Source organism: Diadema setosum, chromosome 11 (genome assembly GCF_964275005.1).
Source record: "Diadema setosum chromosome 11, eeDiaSeto1, whole genome shotgun sequence".
Classification (NCBI taxonomy): domain Eukaryota; kingdom Metazoa; phylum Echinodermata; class Echinoidea; order Diadematoida; family Diadematidae; genus Diadema; species Diadema setosum.
The window spans coordinates 35,530,006-35,557,601 of NC_092695.1; the positions used below are offsets into that span (position 1 = coordinate 35,530,006).

Genomic DNA, 27,596 nt, shown 5'->3' on the forward strand with positions numbered 1-27,596 from the left:
GTTAATATGGTTGGACCAACATGTAATGCTATGTACATTACATCATTAAGTCATGCACAATGATGTCTGTACCGTATGTCCAAAAAAAAAATTATAATGGGACCCTCCGCAGTGATATCTTTACAAATAGTGAATCAATCCAAATACAAATTCAGGGTATGAAACTATAACTCATTGCCCACATCTTGCAGAAAACCCCATTTGATTTGCTTCAGTGGTCAAAGAGAAATGAGGAATTTTGTAGAGGATGTCGAGAATCTCTTCTCTCCAAGTTCTGTCTACTGTATTCACACACAAAAGCATCGAAGTGCTAAACTTGGAAGAATCAGACTCATGACATGCTTTACAACATTCCACATTTCTCTGTGACGGCTTAACCAAATTGAATAGGGTTTTCTGCAAAATAGAGCTAAGATGTTATATTTTAAGACCCTGAAGTAGCATTTAGACAGTTTATTCATGTTGGGTATTATCAATGCGAAAATTTGATTGTAATTTTTTTGGGGGGACATACTGTATTGAAAAACCTACCTCAGCAACACACCTAATGTCATAGGTCTGTTCACATCCTATCACAGGGCTGTCTTTCATTGACCTGGATAACAATATTGTATGATGTCTGAACAGATATGGATTTTCAATGTGATCATGCTGAATGAAAACGTTGAACGATCATTCTTAAGTAGCTTTTGTGTTAATACCTAAACCTGTTTAGGACGGACTGATTTTGCTACAACATGCATTTCCCGTAGACACCTGCCCGAGTTTACTCGGGACTCGTCCTCAACGGGTTGATATTGTGTCATCTTCTTGAAACACTGTTTCATTGCAAGGTAAAAATGACCCTTTATACTCGTGAGGTATTGTTAACATGTGTCACTACCACTTCAGTTGTTAGTATCTTACATACGTGGAGGCTATGCAGGATGTGTGGGAACATCAAAAACACAGGCTGTGAATGAAGGTGAAGTTTATTCCAAAAAAGATATTTATCTAAAGTGGCACAAACAAAAATGAAGCACTCATTTCCTTTGTGGAAGGTCAAAATATATGCAGGGCAAGTAGTTCTCATGACTATACAATGGTATTTTAATTGAAACTAGAGAAGCACTCTGAGAGCGCAGACCTCCGCCAAGCATGCCGCTCATTTCCACCGCTGATCTTGTTCTTCCATAGAGATATCAGTGATTTCCACCCATTCGTACTTATAGCATTGTGTGCTGAAAGTCGCCCTATTTCCCAATATAGAAGCCTTTGTTACGTCATCAACCCTCAGCTGCACGGCGCGCCTCACCCTAGCAGAAACTAGAGCACGCACTTTAGTGCGCGCATGCAAGCCTCAAATACGCGCAGCCTGAACTCCCAAGTTCAATGACCCTACCTACCAAAATATCAAAAATCCTTCATAAATTCCCCCAAAATTCTCAGATCACTACCAAAAGTTAATCATTTGTTTACTTGTGTCATTCTCAAGCTTTCCTGCAAGTTTCATCCCAATCCGTTAACTACTTTTTGAGTTATTTTGCACACGGACAAACTAACTAACTAACGAACAAACGAACAAACACACAAACCAACGGTAACGAAAACATAACCTCCTCCCTTGGCGGAGGTAATAAAGTAGCAGTCAGAGGCTACACTACAGTGTATATCACTTGCTATGTAGCTAACTTTAGTAACAATTTTTGTATGCCCAGCTTGGCAAAAAATTGTAATGCCCAGCAGATTGATTGAGCAAGTAAAAGCACAGAATTGGATGAGAATGATATTTTAGGCATATAGAGAGAGGACTAAGCAAGTATTTCTGGGAAAGATTGATTTTGTACTGTACATGTCTTAATGTGAGGAGGCCTGATAAGAGGATGTGTGTAGTGTTATTCTGTTGAACTATGGATGAATTAAGTCTTGATTAATGGCTGATTAACTTGTACTGCACACTGTTAATGATCTTACAGATGCTTCGGCTCTGCTAATGCATCCTGTCTGCACTGAGAATGCCACGTCGACTCTAATAGAATAGGCCTACATGTTCCTCATTAAAAGACCCGTAGGATGGTATTACACTGTGAAAAGGGGGGGGGGGATTTCAATAGTGTATTCCTTGCCACAAAATCTCTTGTAATGGACAAAAAGATGAGATTTATGGGCACTAATTGACCTAATCGTGAGATGTTAAAAGTTGGTAATCAATCTGTCAAGTGCTGGATGTCACATTTTTATGATTTTATTCTGTATTTGTTTGCTATTTGTTTGCAACTCTTGCAGCGCAGAAAAATATATGTACATATGTTTTGTGTTTTAAAGAGGTATGTGTCACAAATGTATTTTATTGTTATTATTATTATTATTATTACTACTACTACTAGTACTGCTACTATTCTTTTTTAATCATTATCATAATCACTACTTTCATGAGCAGTATTGTTGTTATCATAACTTTTTGTTTCATAAGTGAGAATATAATACAATATATTCTCTTCCATTTAGCCCTGTGTTGTTCATATTTAGAATTGTTCAGGGGGGCGTTTCATCAACGAGTTCGTCGGAGGTTTTCACCGACGAATTTGCTATCAGCCAATCAGACGCAAGGACTAACACTGACAACTGTTAAAAGCTAATGAAATCATTGGTCTGATTGGCTGATAGCAAATTTGTCGGTGAAATCTCCGACGAACTCGTTGATGAAATGCCCCCCAGAAGTCTCATATTAATTGTGCAACTAATCATTAAATATTAAAGATACTCATTTTAGAAGGCAAAAGTTTGCTCCTCAACCATGTTTTCATGTTTTCATATTTTCTATTTCTTTTGTGCAGATGTAATGATTATAACCATGTTCATACAACTTTTTTTTTCCAGTGTAAAATATGATTTGAAATGCAGTAATGTTCATTACATGGTGTTAAGATCATAGCAGCAAAATTCCCCCAAGATATTAGATAGATTGAATGGGATGGGGAAATGTCTGGGATCACGATCATGAAATCAAAATATGGAATTGAATTATTGCTCCTTTTTTGATGAATGAATGTCACAGGGCTTTAGAATGAGGAACAGCTTTCTCAAACATAAACTGAGTACATGGTTGATTCAGCGCCAGCTTGTCATCTTCAGGCAGGTGCACCAAATTATGAATATGAAATCACTGCTGTAATGACTACTTCCTCTAGGGATTGATACAGTAAGAGAGATGTATGGGTGAATTGATAAAGCTATCAGGGATTAATGGGGACAGGTTAAAGGGATGGTACAGTATTGATGGAGATGAGAATTGAACTTTGAACTTTTTGCGAGATACCGAGAAAACACTCATGATATAGTACAGAGCATACCATTTTAAGAGGAATTTAAGTTTATTTGATGAAAATCGGGTTTGAAATGACTGAAACATCCAAAAACAAAGAAAAACAAAGCGATCATAATAAAGTGTGGGTCCCACATCGCTCTTTTTAGGATATCTCAGCCATTTCAAAACCAATTTTCATCAAATAAACATTGAATTCCTCATAGAATTACATGCTCTTTCATATTTCATAAGAGGTTTCTCATTATCTCACCAAAAAATTTTAGAAACCTGAAATTAGGTCTCAACCAAAACTATACGATCCCTTTAACTCTTTCGTTGGTCCAGGCATATATTCTACATGAGATGTCATCAGTACATTGTAATAGCTTTCCATTGGGGGGGGGGGGGGAGCATTATTTATTGCAGAGCGGAGTCACATTTATACAATGTAGCTTTACATTTTAATTCTGTGGCAAGATTCCTGGAATTGTAACAGGGGAGAAAGAAATAAGTGTTATCCATTTGTAAGTAATAAAACCATCAGTTATTACAGGGCCATTATGCCTTCCATCAACACCATATTTGTAGAGAGTAATTAAAACCGATTGATCCTGACTGTGCTAGTGCCTTTAGTATGGGAATATTCAATTACCATTGATTCTAAGTAGCCACGCTTGGGTTGTGAATGTTCATTGCTCGACTGGATGAGCTAATGAGGTGAATGGGAAGCCTGCCAAGCTTTGCAGTAACGGCAAAGTGGCTCCCTACTCTTCCAACTCTCAAACCATTGTCATAGATGAGTAGATTTTATAGCTTTTTGGGGGGAAGTGGGAAAGTCTTTTCCAAGAGAGAACTAACAGTTCTCCAGTTGGAAAGCAACAAGCAACTGTTTTTGCAATACAGACTTTCCCATGATGATATCAAAGTGCAGTACTATGGCAAAATTGCTTCTCAACTCTGTGAAAGCCTGAGAGTTACATCTATAGTTTGTCAGAAAAATCACATACCGTGATAGAAATGTTCAGCCACAAGACACGGGTGTTTGCTCATGTTGACATAGTTATAGAGATGTTGACCATCCCACTACCAGCATACCGGGATCATATGCTCTGTCTTCCATGGAAATCAGTTTCAGCTTTTCCCATCCCCCTTATTGCCCTCTGTTACCATGGTGTCACTGCCCTCATCAGCGTATTGGGCTACAGGATCCTATGTGCAAAGGTGTCTAGCCACATGAAAATATCACTGGTTTCTCGTTCCAACTTTGACAACAATTTTTTTTCAAATGAGCCTTTTGTCATTCAAAATGTTTGATATAAAGATTTTTAGGTCTATTGAGATATATTCTTCAGTCATAGGCAGGAAATAATGTAAATTAAAGCAATTCTACTGATTTTGATTTAAGATTCGATGAACTAGTTTCAGCTGTACTTGAGAACAGAGGGAATAAATCAGATGTCATAGAATTGTATCACTATTTCACCTCATTAGTTTCACCTGCTTTTATTTCACGTAACTTTCTTATTGAGTTATTTAATTTCATATTGAGCAATCAAATACACTGATAATGTAGATGTGACGATCATGTTTATGAAAGCTACCAATCAAAGAAAATATGTTTAAACCCAATTTAGCATATATGAGAAAGTTTGACAAGAAACATAAACTCCCTTTGTGGACATATCAGTTTCTGTTTATGTCTTTATACAGTTTCAGTTCTGTTTATGAGGTGTGTACAATACACATCATGCCACCCCCAACAGCTATGCAGATTGTGTTTGCTAGAAGAGTTCCCTGCTGTAGCACACACAGGGCTATCACGGCTTAAACTGATTAGAGGCAAACATTGCTGCTTGTTTTATGGTTGCTCCTGAATGCCTGTGGGTGATACAACTTGGTAACAGGTGACTAGTCCATTGCTAAGAGTACGGCACAAAGGACTGACCACTGTACCCTGTAGGTGTGACCGACAGAGCATCGGAGGAATAGCCATTGTGCTGGACGCACAATTGCTACATGGTCAATCCAGTATCACGCCGCGTGCTACCTACATGTACCTCACCTTGTCAGGATTGATACTTGGACATAACTATGGAATAAGTGGGCCACTCCAGCAATTAAGCAGAGGATATAATACTCACAAGTGGTTCCTGTTTTATGCCTTGTGGTATTGCATGCTTGTGGTGAACAAAACAGGACTTGAACTCTACTACTCTTGATGAGATACTCCAATGGTTCATGGTTTCGTTGGCATTGCATGGCCCATTTCCTTCTTACAGTCGCAAGATCAACATCTTCCTTTTCTTTTCGGAGTTATCAGGAATATCAAGGAAGAGAATGAATGTTCTTGCCAGTTGAAAATTTCTGATCTCGTATTGATTTTGGACAGGATTAGAGAGTGTTTATTACTCGGGCAAACAAGGCTGTATTTGTTTTGGAGAAGACATGACATAGAATATCACTGCGTTGTCCATTGTGTACCAATTTCCCTAGTGCAGATGCTGTGACTGAAGTGTCATTTGGGATTACAATAACAGGTGGAAGCATTTCTATTCAGGACTTTTTGTTAAAGTAAGTGTTGATTGTGAGGAAATTCTGCAATGCCTACTTCGAAAGGAGAAACTGGGGAAACCAAAGGAGAAGAAATGAATAAGGAGAAGGGGCAAAAAGAGGTAGAAGTGGGGACCAGCAGTGAGAAGGGGCCACCCCTGCCCACAATTCAGACCCCCAAAATGGCGAGGGGCGACCACACAGCCTCGCTGGAAAGGACTCCCAAGAGCGGCAAGAAGTTCATTGGACGATCGGTGTCCAACGCGGCGGCCAAGATGCTGAGGAACGGAAGGTGGAAGAGAAAGGAAGACCCCAAAATAGATGAGGACAGCATCACAGATGACCTCAGCAGTGATGGATTTCAGAGGAGCGGGAGTAGGGAGGAGGAGGAGGGAGATGGAAGGATCGACTATGATTGTAACTCCATGGACAGGAGAGCCAAGGGGACTGAGGAGTCCCCAGACAGGCCCAAGAAACAGAAGGGGAAGAAACTTAAAGTTGATAGGGATCGCAGAAGGAGCAATCTTCCCTTACCTGACTTCTCAAAGGTATCAACCAATAAACAAACAAACAAACAAAAACATGCTGGTGTAATTTTCACTTTTAAGTATGCCCAACGAAAAAGAAAAGAATAAGGCTTTTGTGTATGTTGGTGTCCTGCATGCCTTTTGTACTACAAGTACGGCAATTTGATACTGTTTTAATTTTTTTTTCTCCCCGTAATAGGAATGTGTGTTCACTTTGCCTCATTAACTCCTATTATGCTAGGTTGTAGATTTTAGAAGGGAGACTGATTTAGATTTTTAAAACTTTGCCTTGATATACTATTTTTTGTTGTTGTTTAAATTAACATAATGGATATACATCTGAACAGTTGCAGTGTTTTTCACATTCCTTTTTACGCTTAGCTGTGAAAAGTGAATTTCCTTTCTAGGTCTAGAATGGGGACTGCTTTGAGTCCTCACATTCAATCAGTAGAATTATAAAGACAGACTAAATGTTTGCCTCATAAGTAAAAAGATTTACTATATGGGCATTTACTCTGCCACTGAAAAAAAAAAAAAAAAAAATATATATATATTTTTTTTTTGTTGCGCATTCCAGATTTTGGGGGGAAGTTGCTTGCAACCATCTGTAATATGAGTGAAAAACTGGAATGGAAAAACCCTTCTCAAGAGTGGAGTTTTTTTTGAAACTCCACTGTCTTCAATTATATTTCTGTATTTTGGCAGTGTAAATGCTCGCTTCCAGGCTCACCAGATTTATTATGGTTTTTGGTCATGTGACATCTGCCATTTCCTTGGGAGGAATCTCCTACATGCTTGCTTACATTCAAGGATAGTGGCAAGTTGGGATTGTGCAATACTTACAAAAATAGCCCTGGAATGTTGGTTTTTGTTGCACATTCTCATTTCCTGCCAAAACACTGAAAAATTGGTTTTTCTGACAGTGTAAATGGTAGAGCAGAAAAACTTTGGGTTTTCCCATTCGGCCATTTTTTTTTTTTTCAACGTAAATGTCCATTGCTACAAGACTTTTTGATAACAGTAACATTCCATCGAGCCCTCACCATGCAGACATGTTCAAGATGACACAAAATACATGACTGATAAAACGAGTTCCTTGGAAGACACGTTGTCAAGACGTTGACAACTGGACAAGGAAGAATCGCACTTCACATTGTTTAGTTCTAAGAATAGATACGAGGTTCTTATGTTTAGTTGTCTGTGACCTCCCTTCGCTCTCACTCGCCTTCCTTCACGCTCACTCAGCTGGCTGAGAATATAGCATCGGTATTGGAATTGTAAGCAGCAGCATGCCATTGTGAAGACAAGTCCCCCTCTTTCCCCCCTCCCCCAAGCCCTAGAAGATTAGGGTGGGACCTCAAGATGTCAGCATGGGTTTGAGTGACAGTCTGGAGATATCTCCATCTGTAGTCTTGCAGGAATCATCCACTCAGACCCACAGGTGGCTTGGCGTTACACCAATTCAATGATGGTTTCACTTTAATACAATTCGTTATTCCGGAGGTTCGTTAATCTGAAAATACAATATGATTCGTTTTTCCAAGTGTTCGTTATTTTGGAGGTTCATTAAGGCTTGTTATTCTGGAGGTTCATTAAGGCTCATTATTCTGAAGGTTCATTGTTCAGAAAATGAAAAAGGGTTTGTTTTTCTGAAGATTTGTTAATCCGAAAATGATAACAAGGTTTGTTTTTTGAAGGTTCAAAAAACGAAATAAGGTTCTTGATTCTGAAGATTTGTTATAGGACGCATCATCTTTACATTCTGGATTAACAAACCTTCTTTCATTTTTTGATTCGTTTTGTTTCGAAATGGAATGTGAAAATCAACAGGTCATCGATGATGTAATGTATGACTTTCAAGGTCATTCACAGTTAATGAAGTCAGATTGTGATTGCCCACAAAAAGTGGCTGAAATGCATTCACTTTTTTTTTCAAAATCTGGCATTTTTAAAGATATTTTTTGCTTATATTCTTCTTATCTACAGTTTAGCAACATCCGCAGCTCCAACAAGCCAGGGCGGAAGGAGACCTCGGCGAAGCAACCTCGAAGTGCCCAACCAAAGCAATATGTGGCCGACGAGACAGACGCGCAGGAGGAGTACGAACGGTCACTTCAGGCCATGTTGACCGACCAGGAGGTCATTGCGGCCTTTGACCGCATGCTGGTGAGTACAAGCACAAAACTTCTGATTTTCGTCAAATTTGGAGGATTACTGCAGAAACTGGCACTAACTTAGGCAAGATATTTTTGTTGGTCTTACTTCTGCTGTTACTTGCTACTGCTGGAAGCTTTGGGGGATCACGGGATGAAAGGCATCTTTGCTTGGCAGACATATTTCTCCTGTGTTAGAAACCGATCCTTCTCCTATCACATTCCATACTTCATATCGAGATCTGAGCTATCATTGTCATCACTGACCCCACCCCATTGGGTGTGTGTGTGATGAATTCCAGACATTCAGGGCAGTTCGAGACCTCAGAAAAGTAGATTTGAAAGCTGTAAAATAGATATGAGAATATTTTCACAGCAAAAATCAAAATGGGGAGTACATGCCTGTGTACAGGAAAGTTTTGTTAGTGTTTAAAACTGCAGCAAGCAGTGGTACATGAGCCACATGGCTTTTTGAGACACTGGAAGATGTTCCACAGCTGTCATGATTGTAAGTCCATCTAGGTGCTAAAGAGTGATCTGGATACTTCTATTAATTTACCCTTTCTTCTTAGTACTACAAGAATATTTCTGCCGGAATAGCGATATTTGGCTGAATTTGGTGTACACAGTAAAATGATATCTTCAAATAATGTTCCTTAATATGGAAATGTGAAATGCTGACAAGACTACAGCCATTTGAAATTTTAGATGAAAAAGTAAAATGAAACCACTTTAACATTGAATGTAAAGAGCTGGTTGCTGAGTGCACACTGAAAATATATATGTAAGCAGTTGAGGTTGCAATGCACATTCAATTGTCTACCTTCTTCTGTTCGGTTGTCGTAGTAACCAAACATGTTGTGACTGGTGTACACCCAAAGGTTCACATAATGTCTGTGAGGTTAGATTGAAAGTAGGCTGTTATAATCAGACCATGTTCCGGTCTCCAGCCAGAATTAACTCTCTGCTGGGTTTATAGGCAAGACGGCAGGCAAGGCAAGACACAGCAAGACGACATACAAAACATGTCGCCAGATGCAATAAGAATAGACAAATACGCGAAAGTCATTCAGTGTGTACTACATTGTTCTGAAGCCATATGCTGAAGATGATAAGTAATGGATATACAAATGTGATGGTACTGAGATGAAAGGAATAATCCTGCATAGCTGAAGATGAAAGCTCCCCTATCCCCAATCAGTGATGGTTTGTATTATGACCTTGTGATACAGTCAGAGTAAGCACTGATTGTGAAAGGACTTATGACTCACTCCCATAGCACATTATCCATCCAAATAGACATAGAACCAACCCAACCCCCACCACTGTGACTTGTGAAATACATCCCATTTTTATTACTAAGTCAATTCAGTTTATTTACATATTCTTTTTATAAATAAAACACAACAAAGAAGCTTTTTTAAGAGCTGTAAATATTACAGTTAGGGGAAAAATATTGAATATACTTGTATGTACATGAGGATAAGAACACATAAGCATGATTAAACGACTCGAGGGGACACAGCCAAAATGGATGGCAGACTATCCTTTTATCTAGGCCGACCTATTCAAATGCATAATGTGATGATTGTCTGTGTGGGTGGGTGTGTGTGTGTGTGTGTGATGAGATAACCCAGAGACATGGTTGCAGCTGCCTTGCCTTCAAAGAGCCTTGGCACATTAACCCTTTCACTCTTGGTGAAATTCAGACCCCACGCGGCAGTTTTTCATGCAATCATAAATAATGTCATGTTTTGTTTATATGACTGTTAATCCCATTGTTAGTAGAAATGGTTCTGCAAAATCTTTCTTGCCAGAGCACCTGGCCTGGAATTAGACTTGAGAATCCTCTGTCTAAGCATCACCATGTAAGAATAGCAGATTGGGTAAAAATGACAAATGTCAGGATGCAGAGCTTTTTGCAAACATAATACAGTACTTTACAATTTGCAGAGTAACTTGGACATTTCATTTAAAGACATTTTTTGTTGTTGCTTTTGTTGTTGAAATCATTGAAAAAGTTCATTTTGGGGCAAGTCTAATGTAGACTAAGTGCTAGATTATACTGTGCAAGTGTAGCCATCTATGCTTTAGGGATTACATACCTGTATTTTGATATAATGCCATAATCCTTTGTATAAAATTAATGTTGTGCCGCAGGGCATCAATCATCATGTTGTGCCTTATTTCATGATAATTATGTCAGCATAGAGTACAGGTCAGTATGCCTCAGCTAAAATAATTGGGTACAGAGGCATTCTTGTTGACGTCATAATGTCAAATGTGTCCTTGTATGTGATAAAATGCACCCATGTCATTATAATGAATACAATTTGTATGACCTTTCAGTCTAGCTCAATATCAAATTTGATTATTGCATGTAAGGTGTATAGTAGTAAATTTCTAATTGGTCATCATCAGATCTAGGTTTATAATGTAAATGAGAGAAATCGAAGTATTGATGACATGAAATGATACTTGGCACATAATTACAACCAGTGCTTACGAAATGAATCTTGAGGTGAGGTTGAGGTTCTGTTTGGTCTTAATCATCCACAGCTGTGGCATATAGCATGATTGGCAAACTGCTTGGTGTGATGGGGTTTCTACTATTCAGACATACAGTCGTTTCGATTTGAACATTCCAGGAAGACTGGTGCATGCGAGTGTTTATGGTGCAAACATGAGTGATTAATATTTTTGACACTGCTGGGCTTTGTTCGTGCCACTTGATCACCTTCTCTGGTATTGAATGACTGCAAAGTCCTTCAGTTTGAAATGCTGGTTGCCTTAGAGTGTGACTTGCGAGGTTGAATGTATCCAAAGAACGGTTTCCTACTACTAGCTGTGCAGGCATTGTGTGCAGCAGATGACCTAGGGGGAAGGAAGTAGAAAATATGCCTTGGTATAAAGCTTGTATGAACAAATTTGCTTTAATATAGAAAACATGGAAAGTGCAATCCAAGATGCATGGATTATGCACAACAATGATCAAAAGTCAGTCATTTGTCTCCACCAAAACACTGAAACACATGACTAACTTCCTATGCGGCAGATGACGTCAGCAATTAATGATCTCAGCTCTGTAATAATAAGTGGAATGTGTAGATTTTAAGGAAATGGTATATTAAATGCGAAGCAATATAAAATTCCATGCCCTTCCATGCAAAGAGATAGTATCACCTCTCACCCGTCTCAACCCCAGTCGGGGTTGTTGTGATATAAATGTACAAATGTCAGGTGTATTTTAGCCTTGACAAAAATGATTGGTGTTTGTTTTTTATGCTAATTTTATGATACCTTTGATAAACACATCAATGTTAATTATGTGTGTGTGTGTGTGTGTGTGTGCATGTGTGTGTATCTTAACTTTTGCTTTTGTGATATGTGTTTTTCCATGACAAAACAAAATGATAGTGTAAAGATTTACAAATTTGTAAATTTTTGAACAAAAGAGCAGTAATTTTGTAATTTTATCTGGGTTTCCAGGCAGGTTATAGACAGAAAGATGAAGATGGGACTAACTTGTGTTCAATAGAGATATATTATGCACAGACTGAGCATTTCCAGATTGATCAGGCAAGGCCTTGTTTACACAGTACACTGGCTAATACCACAAAGTGCCCTTTACTTCCTCTGTCCATACCATTTCCACCCAACATCAAACTCACTGTCATCGAGTTTCAAATGCATGCACAAAGCCAACTCACCCATTGTGTGACCAAACAAATTCCTTTGGACTGTAAAATTGTGAGTACAAAAGGTACTCCCTTTGATTTGAAGCCATAAATTCAGCTGCCGCACCCTCCCACAACTTCTCGTTTTTGTAGCTACAAGCGTGGCATAACTACACCAGCACTGCATGCAGTCAGGGAGGATGCAGTACCTTGAAAACAAATGAGTGGTACACAGGCTTTATTAGCACTTGATTAAGAGGTCATGATGGTTAAGAATGGTATGAATGATTCCTTATCAGTTTATACGTACATGAAAATAATGGGTACTATGACTGATAATAAACATGAAGTGATGTTAAAGAAACAGAGACAGTTAGAACTCAGGTTGGTTTAGAGGTAGAAAAGCAGTGTGCTACTGTATACGCCAGGTCTTTATTTTCGCAAATTTTGCGAGTCGCGCTATTTGCAAAATTAAAGACACGCGAAAATATTCACCCTAATCATGTTATGAATGTGACGTATGCGTACATTCTTCCATTCAGTACAGGACTCCATGATCGCGAATTTAACCACTCACAAAATTGTCGTGAAGTTCCAATTTGCGAAAATTTAGACTCGCAAAATATATGGCGTATCTGTAATCAGTCCTTTAATGGCTTGGATGGGAAAAGAAAATTCTGGATTGAGTGACTTTCAGTTATTCCATATTCTTCATTAGACAGTAACACATACTCCAATTCTTGTGAATTCAAACACATTGCTCAAGAATGATACCGTTCAAAGAGACTTTGAGGATGTATTTATGTTTTTTAATTATAGCAATACCACGCACCCTCATTTTAGCCTGTGTAATTGTATTGAAAATTGCTTAAATCATGATTTAAGTACATTGATACAGTATTTGGCTTTTTGGAAAAGTGTAATGATAGTCATACAAATTAATAAACTGATATCTTAAAATTTTGATATAATTATGGTTATATCATCTAAATGTAGACTACAATTTGTGGTACACTGTCAAATGAGTGGTACATTATAATGTCAGATTGTCTACAGTTTGAGGTTTATGCTGCAATAATGAACCTGAGGCATACTCCTCCACAGTCGTCAAAACATATCAGGTGTGGTTCTGTGAGTGGGTTGTAACCATAGCAACCAGGCCGTCTCAAGAGGCGCATAATGGCATCATGTATCATTGGGGTAAACAGGACCCAAAGTCAAACTGTCCTTCCTGTTTCGACACTGTATTCTTTCTTGCTGTCATCTTTTCTGCGGTGTTTTATGGAGAGAAAAGAAAAATTGAAGGGCTGTGTGCTCTCATATAATTTGTAGCCAAAGACGGTTTCAGCACCATTAGGCAGTGATCAAAACCTACTTATTCCCCAATTAAAGACTCATTGAAAGTGCTGTACTTTCTATGAGCCTAATTAGGCACGGTGTCGTGGGAATTTATGCTCAAATTTCTAGGTCACATCCGTCCTGGAGAGGGTCTAATTAGCAACAGTAATGAAAAATTTGATGTGTTCATCCTAGAACTCTCAAAAAGAATCGGTCATCATGCTAGATTGTAGAAGCCTGTTTATACACTTGGGCAAGTTTATATGATATTGATGAACATTATCTCGGTTAAGCAAAATTCCAGGTAGTGACATAAAATCTCCCTAAACTCTATCATTCTCTTTACACTAACATTCTCAACAAGTTGATAATGCGTCTTGTTACAGTAAGTGGCTTGCAGTGCTGCAAACGACTTGGGGAAATATTCATGTATTCTGATGGCGACGAAGCCTCAGTACACACTGGCTTATTCAGGCGTGCCTCCAAGGGAAGTCATGGTTGTATAATACATGTTTAAAGCATCAGCATGGTTGCGGTGATGATGTTTGTTATCAGAAACTAGGTCAAAGTTGCTTTGAATACCTGACTATGCAGTGCAGATAATCCTTCTAACTGTGTTTTTTCCCCCCAATTTTATTCATCTATTCATTTGTCTTAAAAAGAGTTGTTAAAAAACTTTAAATGTAACAGTCAATACTACATGAATTATGGGACATGGGTTCAAAATTTTTTTGGTATTTGTTTTAGGTTTTAGGTGTTTACTGACACTTGCTCTTTTAGCAGCGTTTGTTGAAACAAACTCTTCACTTGACAATTTATAGTTGTTTTCATCAAGGTGACTAAAATGACAGAGGGAAGTTTGTGGTACTTTGGATGATTTTTCTGAATTTGTTTGGGCTTTAAGATTTTACAGCCTGAGTGAAACAAAGTGTGCAAACCATTTAATAGGAACTGTTGCTGAAGTGACAGACTGACTTTGTGTTTTGTGTAATGTGCAAAATAAGTGCTTAGAAAGAAGTGGTAATAATTTTGTGGATATTTGTGTGATTTCACTCAGTTGTCACTAACCTTTTGTTTCTGTTTCACTGCATCCCAAGGAATGTAAATGTTTAATATGAAGAGTACAGTCCCCTGTGATTCTAAACTGGAAAACATGTACAAATGTCTCACATTACACTCAGAAAACGCACTCTTGAATTCACCACATGAGATTATAATTATAATATTGATAATAATAATAATAATGATGATGATGATGATGATGATGATGATGATGATGATGATGATAATAATAATAATTATAGCTGGTTTTTATATAGCACATTTCACAAATTTTTAAGTATCTCAATCTATTCATATTGTAACATTCAAAGATTATGTGATACTGGAAACTGAATAGAATAATAGAATAAAAGATGACATGGATTTCTTGTTAATATCAGATCTCAAAGAATTTCTTTAAAAATGGCTTTTGTTTTACGAGGATGTTCATGGTTTCTGTCACAAAGCAAGAGTTCCGGAATGCGGTGGTCTGTCGTTGGTTGTCGCCACCCTTTTCTCCTCTGCAAGTTTTCAAGATGAATATCCAACATTTTCATTAATGCCATCAGGTGCAAGAAGAGATTGGCAGTTCATCGTGGAGTGTTCTTAGGGAGGATTGAAAAGGATGGATTTGAGGTTGCCAGTGTCAGGAACTGGAGTAATGACTTAATCCATGCTGTTCTGTGTGGCTGGGGAAATGAGTGAGGTAGCCGTGCATAAATCAGTCATACTCTAATGCTCGTTTTAATTGTCACTTCTCCCTAGATTATTTTGTCATTTTACCTTATGACACTTTAAGGTTCTTGATGTTAACATTGACACTCTGTAAGATTGAAAGATTGTCAAGATGTTGTAATCAATTTGTTAATCTATATAACCAACTTATAATTGAAACTACAATGAGCTATCGTAGCTTGTATTCCGAGATGTCTTGAATGGCTACAGAATCAGGCAATATGAAAGGATGTTTAAAGGAGAATCTGAGATCAATGGATTCTGAGCAAGCTTTGCCAAAAAAGCAGAAAGGTCCAGCCCAACAGAGGTAATTTATATTGCAACGTAAAATAAAAACAGAACACTAACTCCCGTGGGATTGAGGCTCATTTTCTCCCATCAATTATTCAAGCTACTTAAGGATGCCTCACCATAGAATGCGTGCACAATGACTGCGTAGTGCTCTAAATTATGCGTGGTTACTGCTGGAGCTGGGCTTAAATGTACACTCGTCACACCAAATGACGTCCAACTGTACTGTTAAGATACAAGTGTGAAACAAAGTATCTTTCAGTAGAGTAGAAATTTACTAGCACTATATTGTTTCATATTTCCTCTTGTTTTATCTTAAATTTCTATTCTTGTTTTAAAGACAAGAGTCCACCATGTAAAGAATCAACCCTTATGGCAGGAGAAATCTGGCAAATCATATATTTTACTTGGTCACATGTACATACCATTGGTAAAAAGTATTTTACAAGTAGTGGGTTTATTGTTTTAGCACTTTGCAGTGGATGATATGTGTACAAGTCAGATTTGTATGATTCATATGATGAAGGCATCTGCTGCCACTTCTTAGCCATAGAGATGATTTCCAAAGTTGATATTCAAGGTAGGCCTATGTGCTATTAGGTTATTATGTCAGTTGATTTGAAAATGTAGGCTAAATATTGTATTTTCCTGAAATTCCACCAACTGATGTGTTTGTACAATACTGACTAAAGCTGTGACTGTGTTCATTGTAGGTCATGCCATATTCTGATTAGATGTGGCAGATAACTGTGTCACCAACAGAGGAAGTGACGGAAGATTTGGCCTTGCAGCTATGTTGACCGGGACAAACAAACTGTGGATTGTTTTCTTTTTGGTTGATGGTTTTTGTGTTTTCAATCAAAGTCAAGGTGACATACTATAAAAGAGGGAGGGGGTGGGGGGGGGGGGGAGCAGGGGAGGTGAAGGGGAGGAGAATTGTGGAGAAAATGCAATGTCAGGATATTAAATAGCATTGGACAGGTTTGACAGTTAAGCATTTAATACAGATATTTTGCTATAATAGTATGTCAGTTGTTAATGTGTAGGCAAGATGATGTCTTTTCAGGCCTGTTACACACAATTTATGCATATCTTCTACAGCTGTGAAATACATTCCGTGTTTTAAAGTTGAACAACTCAACCCATCTTTTATGGCAAGTTATTTGGCTTTCCTTAATATAGTGTGTCGTGTTGCCTTAAAAAGTAACCCACTGTCTGTTTGTATATTCTCATTATATTTTCTGTCTTTAAAGGGGTTAACTACCAAGGACAGCTTTCTTGAAAAGAGTAGTTCATGCAGTAAGATAGCATTGAAACACATGACCTTTACAACAGATACAAGTGTCATGAGGGTAGTAGTGTGCATTTCATATGTTGTTGAACATTGAAAATGCAGTTTCAACCATAATGCCCTCAGTGGTATATAAACTTAGAATATTGTATTATTGGCATTAATACGTTGACTCATTTTTCCATGAGGAAATGGGGGAAAAGGAACAAACAAATGTCATTTTGACTTGTACCTTCCAATATGTAGGTGTCAATTTTCATTGAAATTTGACCAATTTGGCCTTTTTGCCATTAGGAGGAAGGAAACCATTTTATTCATTTATGTTGTGGGTTTGTTTTTATGCCTTCTCCATGAAGTGGTGCCGAGGTGTACCGGCTAGGGTTTTTTTTTTTTCTTTGAATGCATATTTTGTGAATCACTGATAAATGTGCTTTTAACTAACAAGTGGAAGTGTGGTAATAACTTTAGGAGAAGAAAGTTCCGTTCTGTTTCCTTCCTCAAACTGTATGGACCATCCACCTAGCTGACAAGTGCTCTGATAATAGGCCCGTTCACACACAAGGGAAAAAGTGCGATTTAAAAATCGATTTTCTTATCGCGATCAAAATTTCGAAATTTTTTCCAGTGTGGACAGAAAAATCTCACTAATTACCGCGATCCTTATCGCGATCCAACTCGCACTATCAGTGCGATTTATCAGAATAATCGCGATTATTTTGCCAAGCGTCGTGTGTGTGAGCGCGATCGAGATTCGGAAATCGGTATTTTTAATCCCATCATTCGTAGCGCGTGCGAAACTCTATTGGGACTGCGGGGTCAGTCTTCGGTCATGCAAGTTTCGCGCATGCGCAATTTGGCCACTGATCATTCTTTCTTTGAGCACTGCGAAGTGCGATTTTTCCTTGTGTATGAACGGTCGAAAAAAAAAATCGAAATTTGGATCGCGATTGAAATTTCGATTTTCGTTGTTTGTGAACGGGCCTATTAACAAGGAAGTTTTCCAGCAGCAGGCATCAATCAAACTTTTCCACTGTAAATTTGTGCACTGTGATCCAGTACTTCAGTACTGAAGATATGTGCTTGTCCAAGACCTTTTCTTATACATTGCATCTCAGTATCACCAAGTATATATACCATTGCATCTTTAAACTGCATGAGTGTCTAATATCTAGTGACTTTTTGTGTAAACTTGTGAGATGACTGCAGCTGAATGACAAATTGCCCACATCGATGTAAAATAAGCACTGAATTGATCAGTGTTTTAGTAGTAGCCATGATAAAAAAATCACGGGCGTACATACTCGAGCAAGATTCGAACCTACAACCTCCTGATTACTGGACAGGTGTCATCTCCACTAGACCACCAAGCTTTCGCCCGACAACAAATGTTGGTTTTAATCCTCATAGCATGCAGCGGGGACTGTGTAATTATTCAAATTCATGAAATTCTTCCGTCGAGATGTTTTATGAGATGACTGTTTTCGTGGCAAGTGTCAGATTGTGGTTAACTTATACTCGTTTATACTGTGAACGGTGCAATAATGCAGATATGAATGCACCTAGTGTCTGAACAATCACACGTGTATCGTGTATGGGATGAATGTCCAGGTGTTCCCACTCCCTCACATCCACAGCTCGCCTCTCTGTCCATTTGACCTCAACCTGTCTTTCTGAAAGACCCTAACCCTGCTTGTATCATAAGTACATTGTACTTTAAGTAGGATTTGACCTCACATGGGGATAAAAAGTTCTTCTTGTCCTAATAATTAAGCCCATATTTAAGCTTTACCACATCTTCCTTCACTTTGACCTTAAGTCCCATACCCGCTTGTTAAATCTTCAGCTAATTCCACAGGATTCTACATCCCCTATGGAGGACAAGGTTGGAATGCCTTTAAGGTTGAAATACCTGCTCCTTATACATGTATAGTCTTTTTTGACAGTCTTCTTGTGCAATTTCTCTCATTTGTGCTTAGATGGCAGCTGTCAGTAAGGACAGTGTACAGCGTGCTAAGCAATAAAAATACTGACCAAACTAAATTTATGTAATATCCCTGGTGTATGATGCTGAAGTTATTTCACAGTTTTCATGAGATTGAAGCTAAATTTTTTTATTACAAAACATTTGTTAAGTATGTGATTAATAAAAGCTGTGACAGGAAGTTGTAATGTTTTTCTTTTTGCATAATCTTGACCGTCTCCTTGAATTTCTCTGACCGGTACAGGAGGACATGGGCCTGACTGACCAGAAGGCCGCACCTCTGAGGTCCAGGGACATGAAGACCAAGAGGGACATGGTGGTCCAGTACATGAAGAGGACAGGGGCCTCCAGCACAGTAAGTGATCCATTGGTGGTCCACAGAGGGGGTGAATCCAAGGGTGTGGTCATTGGTCCTCTCCCTAGCTACTAGGGGTTCACCAGGGAGGTGACTGATGAATTGGTGTCCTATTTCTGCTGTCATACATACCATTTTCTGTATTTTGGAGAGTAGCAAGAAAAGATGGAAAGCTTTTACTTCTCAAGTTGTGACACACACACACACACACACACACACACACACACACACACACACACACAAATTGACTGAGGAAGCAGATCGTATGAAGATGAAGATTTGCTACTGTATGGTAAATTGTAGCTGACACACAGTCCAAGGAATCAGTGCTGTGAAGTAACATCTAGATACTGTAAAACCAGAAATGTTGACGCGCACAAAACTTTCACAAGGAGCCAAGATTCACGAAAGTAAGATGCTCATGAAAGGTTTTGTCTACGCAATGCAATGAATGCCAGTACCAATTCGCGAAAGTTTCATGCTGCAAAAAAGGCAGTTGGCCCCAATTTGCAAAAGTTTCATGCCATGAATGTTTCTGGTTTTACAGTATAATTGGCCATATACGATACATCGTTTCATAATGGCACAAAATGTTTGAAGAGTCTAAGGTATTATGCACAATGTCTAAAATGCAATGCGTGGTGTATGTTCCACTTGACACACATAGTCACAGGTTTGTGCATCCTGGTTTGAAACTTGAGAATGTAGGCTAATCGGCTGATAGGGGCCCAGACATTTGTCAACAATTCATTTCCTGTATTTGGTGTGAAATAAATCATACTATCTCTCAAAAACAAAACAAAACTGTGCTTTAAAAAAAAGATAATAAAATCATATCACTTGTCTCCACTTTGACCAAATGAAATCTAAACATGCCTGTTTTCAGGACTGCAATGTGACCCATGTATCAACACAGTTCACATGCATATAATGAATATATGAAGCCTACATGTCTTATGTAGCACCAATATCCAGTGTGAATTTTTGGAGCTTTTTTCATTTGGCAGCATTCTTACAAGCTTGAATAGATTTTTGGGTGAATTTACTTGTACTTTCTGTTGGCTTTCTCCTTCGAAAGCATTAGCAGACAAGAGTATATTTGTTCTGATTCCTCTGGAGAACGCTCAGTAGTAAACCTCTTGCAAACCATTTCCCTTCAACCCCCCCCCCCCAAAAAAAAAGCTTCGAACTTATCATTCTTGTTGTATGAAGTGGCAGTAGAGTGCAATGTATATACTGCAATATTAAGGGGTTTTTCCATAATGCAATATCAAATGAAAAAAAAAATGGGAAGACATTTAGCTTTTTGATAATACCAGACATTATCTCCTGCTTTTAAAGAATATAAGTTAAGATTCAGAAGGCTCTAAATTTGAGTAAAAAATAATATGAGCCGAATTTGATACAAAGCTTTGAGACTCATTTAGACTAACCATTTTTGTGTTCTTATCAACTGTATGAACAGTGACGTGGCTTGCTGGAGAGAACTGCTGCCTTTCAATTAAAGCTTTCACTTTTAATCTTTATTTGAAACAACCAGCAGGTCTTTGCCAGAGTGAGCAGAAGTAGTAGACTCGGTAATTGGGGAAAATGGCATGACATCCGGTATTGTGTCTGCGATGTATCAAGACGGAGTTTGTGCAAGCTTTATGTTTCACAGCTGAAGAGTCAGTTCCAGACACCCAACCAGACAATAAGATAGATATTGCCTCGTTAATGAGACTTCCAAAACATCTTTCCCTGAATATTAGTCCCCCCCCCCCCCCAACTCACCTCATTCCTCTGGGCAAAAACAAATTAAACCTCACTTAGTAAGCATGGATGACAGTAGCTGGCTGTGAGCTAATTCCGTCGGTAGTCCTTTCCAGTATCGCATCAAAGTTTCATCAGATTGAAAAAAAATGCGGTCTCCTTCTGATGATTAGGATATTCTGAGTGTTCGATGGATATGCTGATTACATAACTAAAAGGCTCATCCATCAAACTTCATACACATGTAAACATTTCTAATTAGTAATTCCATTGAAGATGGCATGCTAATATCAGTTTCAATAAAGATTATGAAAATCCTGTAGATATCAGAGATTATCAACAGAATATCACCTGGCTGTGAAAATAATCAAACTGTTGTCAATGTTGCATCAAAGTAGAAGCGTGATTTGGCAAAATGGTGATAATATTTTAGTTCTTACTGGACAGATTCAAAAAAGTTGTTCGATAAAGCAAACTTTTGTTATTGTCATTGGTGTGCTAGTGGAGGACTAAAGTGTTATGTCATCAAAGGTTGTGCATGGATATTGGATCATAGGGTGCTTGGTCAATCATGTATTGGCAAGAGGTAGCAAAGGAAGGATGTTACACACCAGAAGTATTTTAGTGGAATTCATTGTGACATGCCTTGTGTCAAGTCTTTTCAGGGAGCACTGTGTGATGTGAAATGTAGTGTAAGAAGCTGTGATTCCACTTCTTTACATCTCAGGATACAACAGGATTGTTCCCATATACGTATTAGTAAGCATACTCTTGATCGAGATGAGTTTTCTTGGTGCGCAGGGTCGAAATGATGCCCAGATGAAGCCGGGGGACTACGTGCTGGAGCTGTTGAACACCGGTCCCTCAGATACAGGTCGACTTCATGACATCCTCAGCTCCCTGCGCGTTTCACTGGCCAGTAACACCATCAGCTGGGTCCAGCAGTTTGGGGAGAAGGGACTGGACGTCATCCTCAAGACCCTGGACGATTTCAACCAGAGGTGAGTTTCCTATTAAACTGACCGGGAAATGTGCAACTTTGTATTGACCTACAAAATATTCAGAGAAATAGAGGACCCTGGGGTGCATTCGAGCACTCTAAAGCGAACCAAAGCGAACTGAACTAAAGTGTACCATACCGTACCATGCCAGTTTTGGAGCGTTCAAGATCTCTGTTAAGAAAGTGTACCTCATGAGCTATTTTTAGAAGAGGTCAAGCATTTTGTAGCAAAAGGGTCATCACCTGGCGCGCTTGAAGTACTTACAGCTGTCTCGAACAAAGAGAATGATGTCTTTGCATTGTGATGTATGCGCATGATACATGCATGCTTTACAGTGAACTTTTGGTGCGCTTTTGGTATGCTTTTGGAGCACATCGGGAAGTGGTCCACTTTTGGCTCGGTACGGTACAGTACGGTACACTTTAGGAGTGTTCGAGCGCTCCTCTGGCGCGGGTACGGTGTGGTACTGTTCGCTTTAGAGGAGCGTACGAATGCACCCCTAGAGAGCCCTATTTGGTAACAGACAATTGGATGTTCAGTATACTTGATTCTTGATCAGAGATTAGAGCTTTTTAATATTTTATTGATTGATTTAGTTTATTGTCCACATGGAAATTCTTGTACATTGAGTTTAGTGATTCACTATTGATGTAAATACGATTGATCAAATTGATCAGTGGACATTATAACTTGCTAGTAAAATTCCATTATGCTAACACTAAAATGCAGTAACATAGATTGAAGGGAAAAACAGCAATATGTCATTAGCAACATTTATTCACACTGTATTAGTATGAAATATATTCTCTTGCGTCCCTGAGATATATCTGTCCTCATACTGTGTGTCAGCTAAGACAGGAAGTAAAGTCTTGGGTAATGAGCAATTTAATTGGATATCACTCAGAACTATTAAGATAATTGGCAGAGCACTTTATGATAATACACTTTCATTGTATCTTATGGGCTCTCAGCTTTCTCAATCTTGCAGCTGTAACATGACACAGCCTTGGTTCCTGTGTGTGACATTTCTTTAGATGGAGATGGTTTGAAGGTCTTGATCAACAAATAGTTCATGCCCTCCAGCACTTACAATCCAAACCATAGCAAAGTCAGTCTTTTTCCTAAGATATGCTGAGTCACAACCGCCCCTACTGTAACATTGTCATTACTCTTGCTGTGAAATTGCATATTAAGAAACCCCGGTATGGAAGAGTACCCCAACCCTCAGGCCCTCCCCCCCCCCCCAAAAAAAAAAAGAAAAAAGGAAGAAAATTTTGAGAAAGACATAGAATAAGACCGCAATTCGATTAGCCTACGGGAGGAAAACCGCAAGGTGTTTGGGAAATCAGCCCAGGGGTGAAACTCTTGGAGTTAACATAGTTTGGGACCAAATTGCCCGAAAATTTGTTTGGGTTGCAAGACAAACTGGGGATTTCCTGCAACGAACCTCGCGAGGGCGCTCCCTATAGGGGAAGTTAAGGCTACTTCCCCGTGATGGATTCTGGCGCTGGGTTGGTCTTCCTGTTAACGGTTTGCAACTGAATATTAGATCAGACATCGGCGAAAAGACGTGCTCTGTCAGAAATCTGCTAAAACTTCTCACTAGTCTTATTCATATTACTTTTTGTAATAACTTCTCAAAGTTTTCTCTTTGTTTTTGTAAACTGATAATTGCAAAAAGTTACAGTTGTAGATTAATAATGCACAAAATTTGGAAGTCCAGTTCGATGAAAGAAATTTGCAGTAAAATGCTCATATTGATACATTGCTCAGTATCCCTAGATCCAAGGCATTTAGACCTTTGAAAGTGCCTTGTGGTCCTAGAGAAATGAAGAGAAAAACTGGAACATTCCAACATAACTCTAAAATTTTAACATAGACATGTTATTAAGACATATATAACAATTAAATTGCAAACCTTAAAACTATGATTGCAAGGTTATCTCCACTTATACAGTCTACACTCTCTTAGACATGTTTCCATCAATGAATATTCACCTGAATAATCAAAGACAACGAATAAGTATGGAACATTTCATAATGCAATATGACTTTCCATACTCGTACAAGAGTTAAATGATGTACCTCATGTTTGTCATTGTGGCTTTGAATGCATAAAAGCAATTGCAGCAGTACAAACTACTGTACGAGCTGAAATTTTCGCGGTGGTTTTATTTTCGCGAATTTCGCGAATCGCCTTTGAATCGCGAAAATAGCATGCGAAAATAACAACGCGCAAATAAGTAAGTTCAGTTAGACCCTCGCAACCGCGAAATTAACAACACGCGAAAATGTCCTCGAAGTACCAATTCGCGAAAATATCTGTACGCGAAAATTTCAGCTTGTACAGTACAACATTGATTTGCTAGTTTATCCCAAGTACCAATACAATGCTGTGTCATGTTAAAGCACACTGATACGAGTGAGGGAAAAAGTAACAAATCGAACAAAAAAATATTTATCAGCAAATATTGCAGTTAATTTTCCATCAAGTCTCATGTCCTATCACTTCTGTCTTAGAGATGACACATGTATGTCAAAAATGGTTTTGCTCGGGTACATGACTTGTATGATTACTTTTTCTGAACAATTTCCTCTTCTTTTTTTTTTTTTGTCTTTTAGAGAAGGGAAGAAGGGTGCAGACATCCGACATGAATGCATCAAGTGTATCAAGGCCTTCATGAACAACAAGTACGGAATCCAGACGGTCTTCTCCAAGAAGCGCGCCATCACCCAAATCGCCTCGGCCCTGGACGCCAATTACGAGAACATGATGATCGACACCACCAAGCTGCTGGCAGCTGTGTGTTTTGTGCCTCCCGACGGGTGAGTAGAAATTCCTCCAGTCTGCGGCCGGACCTTTTGGCCATTATCCCTGGTATCGTGTGACCCACAGACAAGTGATAATAAGGATTTTTACACCAAGATGGTACCTGAAGGTGAAGCAGCACGACCAACCATCAATCTTCTTTGTCTTTATACATCATCCAGTGCTCAACATCATGAGTGGCCCCGGGCCAGTAGAAATTGATGTTGAGCCACCAAATTTCCAGTAAGGCTATCTTTTAGTGGCCTTGTCGGGTACTTAGAATTCAAATCGGATTGCTATTTTTCCATTTATATTGGGCTACACCATGTCTGTTTCGGGCCACCAAAATTTCAGATGTAAGGATTTTAGTGGACCAAATGGGCCACCAGAGAAAAAAGTTAGCGTTGAGCCCTCTCATCCATCCTTTGACAGCACAACTCATATATCTCAAGCCTAGAGATTAATGTGCACCAGCTCCTCTTCCTGGCCGTTCCCTGCCTATTTGTTTGTTTGTTTGTTTCTTTCTTTCTTTCTTTCTTTCTTATTGGCTTCTGATCGACTCCAAGTATTTGCAGAAGATGTTGCAAGTGATGTTGCGGTGTTAGGATCGGTGCCAGACCCTGAAGAAAACCTAAAAGCAAATTAAACTTGTGATCACTGCCACCACCAGAACAAATTAACGGATATGGTCAGAGCTAAGTTGTCGCTGCTTGGTCCTGTCTGTTCTTTTGCTATGTTTACTGAAATGAAGAATTTTGTTTCACAAGAAATGTTTCATTGCAGTTACTCCTGTTTGCATTTTCAATCATTAGATACAAATCTTATGAAGAACTCTCACTCTCAAAGAGTTCAGTTAAAATCCTTCATTTCATTTTGGAAATTGCCCTTTAACTGTCCTTGGCATATAGCAGAATGAGTTTGGAGGAAATCATCCTGTAGGACTAGTGATTGCTACAGAAAACTGTACTCTCAGCTGTGCTTTCCCAGTGACTGATGCCCTGTGGGTTGTTGGATGTTAGAGAATTCACACTGTCTCCGACCAGGTGCTCCCAGGGTTTTCACTCTAGTGAAGATGCATTCTCTGTTGTCATGGCGATGGAAACACTCGCATCATTCACAGCCACTGGCACTCTCTGTGGCACAGGCCACTCTCGATCAGGAGGAGGCTTAATCAATGTCAGTGTCTCAAAGAGCATACGGGGAAAGAGTGTGCATGTAATGTCATGTTGCAGCTGTTGTCGGCTTGTAACCTTTCATCTCAAGTTATGGGGAAATGATTTCGTATCCATATTATGAATACTTAGTTTCCCACTCATAAGTTTATTTCTGTGTGAAACACACTGGATATGTCCAGACAAAATATCTTGCAAGAGACTAGTGTAAGAAAATAAATGTAGAAATTATTTATTAATGGGGGTTATTTTTGTCATCATAATCTTTATGATTATACAAATGAAAATCAACATTAGACTGGTAAAAATTTGGAATTAGTCTTTGGTAGATTTCCTTCATATTGAATACGTTGGAATTTCTGCCAGAGAAAGGAACTGTTATTTGATGTGAAATTTTCACCTTCATTTCTCTGAATGCTATTTCAGCAATTGCTCTTGAATTCATTTGCCCCCTTTGTATACTGTGACTGTTTTGTCATATGTAATGAAGACAGTTAGACCAAAGAAGATGCACCAGTACTATGAATATTTATGTTCTAGTACAGTCATAGAAATAGAAAACAAGGAAGGTATGTACATTGATCTCAGTGTCCATGTTCAGCATTTAGAGTTGTACATGAGTGGCTTGTAAACAAACTTTTATCCTGACTGAACAGAAACAAACACATCCTGTTTCTATCAGCCAGCTAATGTTGTCACAGCCAGTTGTTGTTTGTTTCACACAACAACGCAAGCAGCTTTCCTGTGATCAAAATAGCGGGATAACTGTCACGAACAGATGAGCCCGTGAGGATATGCTTAAACAAACAGACACACACACACACACACACACACACACACACACGCACACACACGCACACACACACATACACACTAGAAATAAAGCAGTTGAAATAGAGATGTTTTCAAGACAGCAGGCATCAACCTACTGTATGAACAGATCTCTCATCAGAGAGTGGATAGAGTTGTTAATAGGGCTATTCCTGAACAGATAATGGGATTTCCTGCCCAGTCCACCTGTTAAGCCAGGTTCTAGGGGTGATACTCTTCTCTCTGTCTCTCTCTCTCTCTCTTTCTCTTTCCCTCTCTCTCCAATTTCTTCTTTCTTTTCTCTTTCTCTTCTCTTGCCCCATCTCCCTCACTCCTTTCCCTATGTCTTCTTTCTCTTTCTTTCTTCTCTCACCCTATCTCCCTCTCTCCTCTTCCCTATCCTCTTTCTTTTTATCTTCCCATCTTGCCTGCCCCTCTCATTTCTTTCTTCTTTCTCTTTTTATCCCTTTTGCCTCTTCTCTTCCCTCTATCCTTCCTTCCCTTTCTCTCCCTCGCTCTCTCTCTCTCTCCCTCTCTCTCTGTTTTCCTCAGTCTCTCTCCTTCTCTCTTCCTCTCTCCCTCTCTCTCTCGTTCTCTGTCTTCCCTTTCCCTCAGAATAGAAAAGCCAAACGGCTTGGCAGCATGCCATGTAGGGTTGAGGAGAAGTCATTCATTACAAGCTCAATCGATTCCCTTCCTGTGTTAGAGAGGGCTGATGGTAAACGTTGGACCGCTGAGTTCAAGTTCAAGATGTAGTGTGAATTGGGGGAGGCAGGAATGCCAAGCTAGAGTTAGCTGAGTATCCAAAGTGAGCGTCTCTAGAACTC

The 27,596-nt window shown here is 39.0% G+C and overlaps 1 protein-coding gene across 1 annotated transcript in view; it reads left to right on the forward strand.

The window, feature by feature from the left end:
- The window catches only part of LOC140235526 (protein diaphanous homolog 2-like), a 105,060-nt gene that overhangs the window by 55,556 nt on the left and 21,908 nt on the right, over nt 1-27,596 (forward strand). The window contains exons 2-5 of the mRNA XM_072315550.1: nt 8,350-8,529; nt 19,115-19,225; nt 21,779-21,978; nt 24,601-24,804. Of these exons, the coding sequence (XP_072171651.1) occupies nt 8,350-8,529; nt 19,115-19,225; nt 21,779-21,978; nt 24,601-24,804 (695 nt within the window). The remainder of the gene's footprint in view (nt 1-8,349; nt 8,530-19,114; nt 19,226-21,778; nt 21,979-24,600; nt 24,805-27,596) is intronic.